A 10,059-nucleotide genomic window follows, 5' to 3' on the forward strand; every position below is an offset into this window, starting at 1 on the left:
ATTTTACTATAATTTCGGAATAAATAACAATTTAAAAAAAAGCACCATAAGCTTTATAGTGACTATACTTTGTAATAAGTTGGTTTGTTCTGATATCTCTTCGACTTTTTTGGGGGGAGTTTTGCATCTGAAAGTAAATGGTTAACTATTTGGGTATTGTTGTACTGAGGAAAGGAAATCTGGAAAAATTTCTTTAAATCGATCCTATCTAGTTAACACTGAAAATAGACCATTCTTAAATCTATTCTATACGGTCTGTATATGCGAAATCCATGCATATAATTACTAATTTACTGACTAGTTCACAGATTATTGTGTAACCAGGTTTCTCAATACTAGCAGTAATTTAAAATTTTGCATCAATGTTTCTTTTATAGTCCAGAAGATGTGCAAGAAGTAACGTTTCGAGAAATTCATCTTGTTTAAAAAGTTTTTCTCAAAAATTTCCTGGCGACAATACGTATAATATATACATCTTAGATAAAAGGCACTAAAAAAAGTTTCATGTATTTTTTTCAACATTAATACGAAGTTACTTCAATAAAATTTTAATTTCTTGGAGTGAAAATATTTGTTAAAAAAACTTTTTTGTAGTAACTTTTTAGCTCTTCAAATCGATTTTCTAAAAATATTTTCATACTTTACATATTATGTAGATGTACATGCAATTAAAGCTTTTCAGAACAGAAAAGCTATGTCTGTAGTTAGTAAGCCGCAACCTTTAAGTTGAAAACATTTTTTTTAATCCACTCTTCAAACAGGATATATTTTCATTACTTTATGGTTGTTTGTCCTTTTTGAGAGGTGAAAACCTCTTCCAGAATAGTTGTAGAAATAAAAAGAAAAACAATAATTACAGGATTTGAACTGAGCTGTAAAATGTAGGAGTCTATATAAAGGGTCATAGAACATTAAAAGAAATAAACTAGAACATGAAAAAGCAAAAATATATTCTCTGAATTAAATAACATTAGTTTAAAATATACCTACATTTTATAAATGTAAAATATATATTATATTGAAAAAAGCATTCTAGAACTTTCGAACTAGATTTTAAAAATCTAAATAATTGGTTTTTATTGTGTTTGCTTCACATGGTTATTTAACTTAATTATTTCTCTGTGAAAAATCTGATAATAATTAACCTTTTCTTCATAATTAAGCTCCTAATAGTTTATTGCATGTTCCATTGGCTGAATGTAATTTTGACACGTTATTTCAAAAATTTGTTTTTATCTTCTAATATAAATTATTAGTAATTCCACGAGTATGGTGAGTGTTTTATTCCAAAACTATGCGCTGGAGGATAATCCAGTACAACCTAAAAAAAAAAAAAATTAGAACGTAAATTTTTGATAACGTAGGTACCAAATTCTTTATTTCTAATAGATTAAAAGTTTTACAGCTTTGAACTGGGACAGGAATATGGAAAAATAGTCCCAAGAAAATGGAAAAATACGATTTTTAACATGTATTTTATGCTTTTTTCGTTATACCTTTTCTGGAGCATATTCACCAGGTCCTGGTTTTCCCGATAAATCTCTAGGTGGTTCATAACGTTGACTAATTGTGAATGCTGGAGCGCGTTGTTTTATAAAACCATCTGTTGGATCATATGAACCTGCGCCAGGATTTTTTACACGTTCATCGGGTACATCTTTATGTCGTCCAGTTATTGTATAAGATGGAGCTGCTCGTTTATTGCCTTCTTTGCATCCACCAATTGTCGATGGAATTGTGTATACATTTGGTGCTGGTGTATCACCATGCTTCTCTAACGATGGTCGTAATCCAATTGTATATTTGGGTGATGAATCCAATAATGCTTTTACAGATTTTTCTGGTGCATAATCACCAGGTGCTGGTGTTGTAAAACTGCTCATTTCCTTATTACGACTATGAATGCTTAATGATGGTGCCGTTGATTTTCCTACTTGAAATATATACGCACGGTATTTATTTTGCTCAGTTTTGTTTAAATATATTTAAAGTGAGTTATAGTTGCGGCTTGTAATATTTGATAGACCTCGAGTGTGGTCGAGATTGTTGAAGACTTTTGCGAAACAAGTTGCAAAACTTTATGAATATTTATTCATTTTTCTGACTTAAGGACGTACGAGCACCAAGGCAATATCGAAAAACAGACCAAGGCGGAATATCGAAAAAATGTATTCTTATTTTTCGTCTACATTCATGAAGTTATAACAAAATTCATCATCAAAGTAGAAAATAAGGTACAAATAGTTTCAACTACAAGTCTAAACTTGCCTTGGCGCTCGTACTACCACAAAGCTTTGTTTTATTCGACTTTAAAAGATCGGACATTTTTTAAAGTAATTTTGTTTAAAAAAAAAGTTTGGGATAGTCGCAGCATTCTGAAAGCTGGATTCATACTTTTTGTATGCTATCTGAATGTATATCTTCAAAAGCTAAAGCTTTGTGTCTTTAACCCGAAGCTTCTATAAGAATAATCTGATGTCTGCCTTTCGGAAGTGGGGCTATTTCAAAAAAATTACTGAATTTGTTCCACATTTTGGGTGTTTTGGAGGACAAAATCACTTTTAATAGCAAAAGATGTAATAAATTAATCGAAATAACTGATATACGATTCATATCAATTGATTTTGATATGAAGTCCGTTGGAAATACGTCTATATGCAATTTTTTTAAATCTGTTAATAATAAAAATTACCCTTTGCACTTAAACCCGTCACGTCATATTGTGCTGGTCCCGGTCCAGTTGTATCATCTTTGTCGGAATGACGATTACCAAATGAAAATGCTGGTGCTCGATTTAATTTTGATTGAGGAACATTCTTTGTGCCAATTAATGATGGTAAAGCAACAAATGCTGGTCCTGGTGATGCACTCTCAGCAGCAATTGGTCCTCGACGTTTTGTTGGCACCCATTGACGTTGTGTAAATCCACCCATTGTTTTAATAGATTATTATACCAAATCTGTTGAAGAAAAATTTTTGATTACCAACACACATTTATTATTAACTAAATCCTAATCCACCCAATTTGCAGGGTGATTCGAATCGAAATCGTTATCGTTTATCGAAGCGGGCGGGTACCTGCTATCTTTATAAATTATAGACTATGTGTTATTGGCAACTTTGTATAGGTAAATTAATATTATTATTATATTACCTAATAACCGAAAACAAATGAAAATAAACGAAAAACTTAACGTATAGTGTAAGCGACGGAAAGTTATATAACAAAGTTATTACATTTTATACTTTGACCTTAAAGCGGTGATCCGCGTTAAATTTTTTCCGAGTGGATTGTCTTTTTCCTAAGACAAGCTCCAAATTGTTTTAAAATATTTTGTCACTATACAATTAAATATTAAAAATCGCTGAAAAAATGAAAGTTAAATTCGTATTAGTATTAAATTTGACAGTATTGGAACGAATTAAGGTAGTACCAGCATGAAATCACTTTTCGACAGATTTGGCCGAATTTTTTTTCTCGGGTTTATAATAGATTTATTTATGAATTCCTAAAATTTCATAATTTTTGACCGTTTAGATCGCGAGATATTTAAAGACAAAGTTCGCGATTTTGAGGGTCATGTCCCATTTAAAGCATGTAAAATGTCCGGTCTCTCCAACTATTTTTTATGATATTATTATATTTTGAAGAAAAAGTAGAAAAAAATGTTTATACAATACAATTCTAAGAAAAAAATTTAGAAATTAATTTTCACTTTCGAGATATTAATTCTGACGTAAATTGATCGAAATTGGGACGTTGGCATAATTATTTCCCATTTTAAACGGTCAAAATTTCTGAAACTTTGGGAATTAATAGTAAGCATTATTAAATTCTTAAATTTAATTTTTCGTTAAATTCTGTCGAAAAAAAAATTGTACCATTGCTTTAACATAGAAACTGCAAATACCATGCTGGAACTACGTTAAGTATAGAATGTTGTCGAATTCCAAAAATGAAAAATAAATGGAATAAAAAAACGGTGTTTTAGAATCCAATTCAATAATCTATTGTCAGTTATTGTTCCTATTCTAATCTATACTATATCGATTATCGAACATAGTCAGAACGAATCAGTTTAATAATTTATTTAAAGGAAAAACATTTTCGGAAGTATTTGTCATACACAAGCCACTTTTAATTAACTATTGTTATGATTTAAAACACGAAAATTCTATTATTTTCGAATTAGATCTATAGATTATATTTCGTATCATTTAGTGCCAGTATCAGGTAGGGAGGTATATTTGTTAACTCGTGCAATGAGAGAAATGTATAAAATAGCATAACAGAACTAAATCGAATCAATGTAAATGATGTAACGTAGTTTTAATTTTATTATATGTAAAAATGGGTTTTCCATTAATAATGTCTGTAATTTAATGTTAAACAAATTGTATATGAAATATCATTAAAAAATATACAGTAATTTGTTTGATGTAATGAATATTGCGAAATTTATCATCATAAAACATACGTGCAATGTTGAAAAACACATGTAGGTACCTACACAATAGGGAATATTCATGAAATTTAAATTTGGTTCAAATATTTTTCTTCCGTAACTTTATTGACTGGACATTTCAACTAAACCATTATTTTGGTAATTATTATCTTTTTAATTACTTAAAATTAATTTATAAAAGTACAAATTCAAAATTTCTAAAAAGGAAATTCAAATTTTTATACGGACGTGACATCATAGTACGGGCTTGTCAAATTTGTTGAGATACTGTATGATATTAATTACTTACATTTTATATGGTATTTTATTAAACTAATTTATTAGAAAACTTAATAATAACTAAATAGTGGAAATTCATTTTTTTAAAGTGTAAATTATACATTGAACTGTCACCAATTGACAGATTACGTACTTATACGCCATCAATAGAGAGCGCCAAAAAACTGCGTTTAAATATCTCAAAATTATAATGTATTTTAAATAATTTTTTACACTTAAATACATCATTTTTAAGTAGTATTTATATTTTTTTTTGTTATAACGGTGTAAACAATGAATTAAAAATATAAAAGAAATACATGAATATTCCCTATTGAATTTTTCTATCACAATGTGAGTATTCGGTTCGAGCAACTTACCAAGTAGCTCATATCACCAATATAAGTCGACTTCATAGTTTAGTACAAAATTTGAAAGCAATTGGTGCAGTAAATAATGAGCACAACACACTAACCCTTTCATAGCGTAAAGTTTGATTCGGTGCCCTTAAATAGGTACTTGAACAATACTGCGCTTAAACAATATCATCGATGATATCGAACCGAAGCAGTGGGTAAAATTTGGTTTTATTTATCACAAAAATCGCATACAGAAGTTTTTTAATTTAAACTTAAAGCCTGGACACTCTTAATGGAAAACCTTAAATAGGTTATCCGTGACTCTGTTTGTACGGTACGAATTATATTTTTTCTAGTCAGTTCTTCGAATACAAGATTAGAAATTGTATAGTAGTTCGTTAATAAAGTGATCTTATGTATAAGTAAGATTTCTCAACGCATTCTCACGAAACACTAACATTAGTATCGATAAGGTGACACTTAAAAATTGTGTGTATCGAAAATATATTAGATATTTAAAATTTCAAGAATTACTAAGCTAATTCGAATGAGAAACAGTGTAGATATATCGAGACAAACATTGACCTTTTTTTGCTTTTACAAATAGTCTTGAATTTTCAATTGCCATGACAATACTTCGAATGTTCGAGTATATTGAAGTAACGTATCTTGACAACAGCAGAAAATAACACATCTGCAAGGGCATTTCATTATCTTCAAAATGAGCCTTAGTACATCCCAAAAAGATCAAGTAAAACAAAGTTACATGTTTGCAAAAAAAATCGTCACGTCTATCTTAGATAATTTTAAATTTAAATGTTATTTTTGAACAAATTTTCATAAAATTTCCAGAAGAGTTTTTTTTTTGGAAAAAAACTGCAATTTAAATTATTAAAAAAATCAATAATTGTATGATAACTTTTTTTGTTGTAAATAAATAAATACAATTTAAAACCGGATTATAAGATAGATTAAAATCGAGATCCTTGAGGGTATTTTATGACAACAACAAAAAACAAAAATTTAAAACAAGTTTTTTTATTTACGTAAAAAACAATTGTTTCATGCATAACCAAATATAGAATTGATTTCAGTATTTCGTAGAAAAAAAACTTTCGCAAAATTTTGAAAATATTTTTTTTACATATATGGATCTCTGATTTACGATCAATTGAAATTGAAAAGGTATGTTTGTAATAAGTTAAATTCCTGACAATATTTACAATCGAAGAAAGACAGCAAAATAAGGTGGAGTTGGTCCATCAAGCCCGCCTTGATATTACGCCTATTAAAATCAATTATTTAATTGTCTCTTTAATTACAAGGTGAGATTGAATTGTTGAAATTGAATTGAAAATACTGATAATTTGCAAAATATTTAGTGTAGGTTTGTGTACATTTACAGAGTGAGCCAGGACAAATGCAACAAAATATTCACTTAAAATTCGCAATCACTTAGACGATATAGAACGGCATTAAGTTCCTAAAACTCTCGTTTATTTGAACCTGACTTTGAATTAATTTTCTACAGTAATTGATCTCTTTCTGTGTTATCCCTTTCTGTATTAGACCGGTTCAGTGGGTTTGTCTATGAAATGAACAGACATACTTTCGCATTCATTATAGAAATGTTAATTGGAATGTGATTATTTCTGTATTTTTTTTACAAACTCAAATTGATAGAGTAAAAATGAAATAGTTAAAAATATTTTTTAAATTAAAATACTTTAAAGACATTAACTACAAAATGTAAATTCCGACTTACTAAAAACTTTAATGTTCCGGGTCTTTATAAATAATAATAGGTAACTGAGAGACACGCCAATCGGCCGAGAGCTCTAAAATATTTAACGTTTAATTATTTAGACCTTGCAAGTTGTAATTGTAATTAGCGGGAAGGGGCGATTACTTAATTAAATTGCCGTTGAATCGATGAGATTGAAGTGATCGGCTATACTCGTGAGTGTTTTGAGCATATTTCGGCGTAGTTCCTATAAATGTAAGCAAGAACGACAAATAATTGACTGAAATACCATGCTTAGATAGTGTTGTAAAGAAAGATACGTCATATAAGTAAAGAAAGACAGCCACTCTTATATAGCCGTGTATATATAACACGACTGTGGTGTTACACAAATATAACTGATATTCCCATACTGTATAATGTTATAATCTAACAACCCGCCTTCACGGGTAAACAGTAATGTTTACGAAAAAAAGTTTGGAGCAAAAGTTGGTTATTATTTTATAACAAAAATTTTTTACTTTTCAACTTTTGTTCTATCTCTAACGGTTTACGAGACTACGGGCCCAAGATCCAATTGACGTATGTTGCTCATTTACGAAACCAATCTCACTTTTTACGTCCTGGGCACGCTATAAAAATGTCAACTTTTTTTGCTAAATTTTCGATTAAATCAAACTGATTTGATTAATTATAGTATTAGTGAATGTCTAATTATAAATATGACTTAATATCTCTACCGTACAAAATTATGTAATTGGTTGAATTTAAAAATGACATTATTGAAACCTACAGTGTTATAAAACAATAGTATAAAAAGTCAAGGCTAATATTGTTGTTAAATAAATCAGATAAATCAAATTGAAGCCACTGTGTTTGTATGCAAAACTAACATTTTATTTATCTATCATAAACTTGGAAATTTATATTTAATGTAGATAAATTTAGTTTACCATTTATTCTAAAGTAATGTGAAAATATTGGGTGATCGCGTGCGCTACCGTAATTTCGACAAACATGCAAACATAATTTTAAGGATTCTTAGCGTATACGAAATTTTTTTAAATATAAATTCTCATATATCTGTCTTGAAAAATATTTACTTTTTTAATATTTATTTTTTTTCCGAATATAGTGTAGTCTAAGTATAGCAGATTTGAAGCGCACTAGTGGGGAACATTTTCTTACGAATTTTTCTCGAATGATTTTGATCGAAAACTGATTCTACCAAACCTGTTATTATATTTCCTGTTAGGTAGACACTGTAATCATATTAGAATTAGCAAGCAAAAAATAGTTTTGAAACTATGTTCCTTATCACACGATATTTGTTTGCTGGTTGGGAGTTAAAACCAAAAAAAACTGCAACAGACACCAAAAACTGACATCTAGGATACCAAGGAAACTAAAAATTTTTCAATCGATTCAGGTTTGCCATGAATTTTGAGAAAATGCAAAAATCTTTTTATAAGTGTCAATGTATATTTTTTGTCAAAATTTAGTTTTTTATCAATAAAAAAAATTGAGTTATGAAAGTTATCAGAAGTTAAAGAAAATAGAGATAATTTAAAATAAGTACAATGAAATTTTTATGTTATGTTATAACAAATACTCTGATCAAACTAAACGTAAAGTACCCACATATTGGGTTGACTACGTAATCAGAAGTATGTCTTTTTTAAACTAAAATTACAATTATTTCATACAGTAAAAATTAAAGGTAGCTATAAAATTATGTACTTTAAAGAATCAAACAAGTATTTGACTTTTAAAATTAATACCTTAAATTTTCAGAAAAATATCTTAAATTTTCAGAAAAATAAATTAAAAAAGTAAGCGCTACATTTATAATGTAACAAGATACGAAAGGAATATAGTTCCTACCGAATGTCTTACGACACTTCCCGTTCTTTTTTTTACTTAAAAAAATAGTATTAATACCACTTGAAGGCCTTTTCAGATAGGTCAGAATGTCAATTTTAGAACCCATTGTTAAAAATGTTTGAAAACCCGAAAAATAAAATAAAACGCAACAATTATTTTCAAATTTTACAACTGTGAAAATATTGTGTAATAATTTTCACATTCTTTGATGATATAAAATTATAATTTAAATATTCGACCAATATTGTAACAAAAATTGATATTTTCAAAATAAAAAGAGCCGAAAACCAAAGATCTGGTTAAAATTTAAAACGACTTTCGATATATCCCACAAGATATTTCTATATTCAAATGAGACTAGAATGAATATAAAAATTTATTTATCCAGAAGTCTAGTGGGTTCAAATTCGAATTTCAAAGCTTAATTATTCTAGGTATAATAAAAATTTTAAAAATAAAAAAAATTACTTACTGAAATAAATTAAAAATATAAAATCACCAAATAAATTCAATAATCCCGCCACACAATTTGAAATTCGATTGTTATAATATTTGTGTACACAGTGATATTGTTGTTTTTAGCAAATTAGTACGTGTGTTCGCGTCGATCGTATTTTCGTGAATGATGGTATAAATTTTTAGTCACTACACTAACTATTATTTTGCTCTTGTATAAAAAAGACCCCGAATGAAATATCACACTAATATAATATTTGAATGTTTAATATTATTGTATACTTCAGGAATACTCAAGGTATTATAATTTTATATTCAATATATGTATTTGAAAAAAAAACTAATCAAAAGTTATTACGGTGTACTACGCATGCGCTATTGTATTGTTGCTATACCTTTTTGTTTACAAAATATACCAAATAATTTTTTGTGGTTTTATAAGACTACAAGCTCATGCTAAAAATTTTTCGGGTGAAATGACTCATCAGTAGGGGGGAGCGGAGGCTAATACCGTACATCACTGTTTATCCTGAAGGAATTGAGCTGCGTGCGTTTTCTTGGTGTCAATCATTAGCGCAGTAGTGTTAGTGTAGCCTCTTAAGTTACTGTGTTATTAAGGGTAATAATTTTGGTATAAATAGATGTTATGTGATTTAGCGCTCGTTTTTACAACTTTTAAACATCAAAAAATAAGATTTAAGCACCTATTTTTATTAAATTTTATAATGAAATTATTATATTTCGGACTATAAATATCTTTATAATAAGATTTTGATCAAAGAATCCCTTTATTGAATTTTTCTTAGGTAAATACTCATACTTGAAATTCGAATTCGGTTTCGGGAATTTCCGTACACTGTACGGTATTACCCGCAATGAAGCATTACATGAA

The 10,059-nt window shown here is 28.5% G+C and overlaps 1 protein-coding gene across 2 annotated transcripts; it reads right to left on the bottom strand.

Annotated features, from left to right (window-relative positions):
* Positions 1-1,041: 1,041 nt before the first annotated feature.
* On the bottom strand, positions 1,042-9,375 carry LOC123297609 (outer dense fiber protein 3-like). Of its 2 annotated transcripts, none has more exons than XM_044879351.1 (4): positions 9,184-9,375; positions 2,693-2,959; positions 1,497-1,930; positions 1,042-1,321 (listed from the first exon to the last, which is right to left on the bottom strand). In XM_044879351.1, the coding sequence occupies exons 2-4, from the start codon at positions 2,931-2,933 to the stop codon at positions 1,253-1,255; spliced, it is 744 nt and encodes a 247-aa protein (XP_044735286.1). In that variant the 5' UTR covers positions 2,934-2,959; positions 9,184-9,375; the 3' UTR covers positions 1,042-1,252. The 2 variants fall into 2 exon arrangements, with proteins under 2 accessions (XP_044735286.1, XP_044735285.1); XM_044879350.1 differs by having other exon boundaries at positions 1,043-1,321; positions 1,497-1,933; positions 9,184-9,367.
* Positions 9,376-10,059: the final 684 nt, after the last annotated feature.

Source organism: Chrysoperla carnea, chromosome 4 (genome assembly GCF_905475395.1).
Source record: "Chrysoperla carnea chromosome 4, inChrCarn1.1, whole genome shotgun sequence".
In the NCBI taxonomy this organism is placed as follows: Eukaryota; Metazoa; Arthropoda; class Insecta; order Neuroptera; family Chrysopidae; genus Chrysoperla; species Chrysoperla carnea.

Coding starts and splice junctions, on each gene's coding strand:
- LOC123297609 (XM_044879350.1), bottom strand. CDS start 2,933: ATGGGTGGATTTACACAACGTCAATGGGTGCCAACAAAACGTCGAGGA. Junction 1,934..2,692: donor GACGGGTTTAAGTGCAAAGG/GTAATTTTTATT, acceptor ATATATTTCAAG/TAGGAAAATCAACGGCACCA. Junction 1,322..1,496: donor GTGAATATGCTCCAGAAAAG/GTATAACGAAAA, acceptor TTTTTTTTTTAG/GTTGTACTGGATTATCCTCC.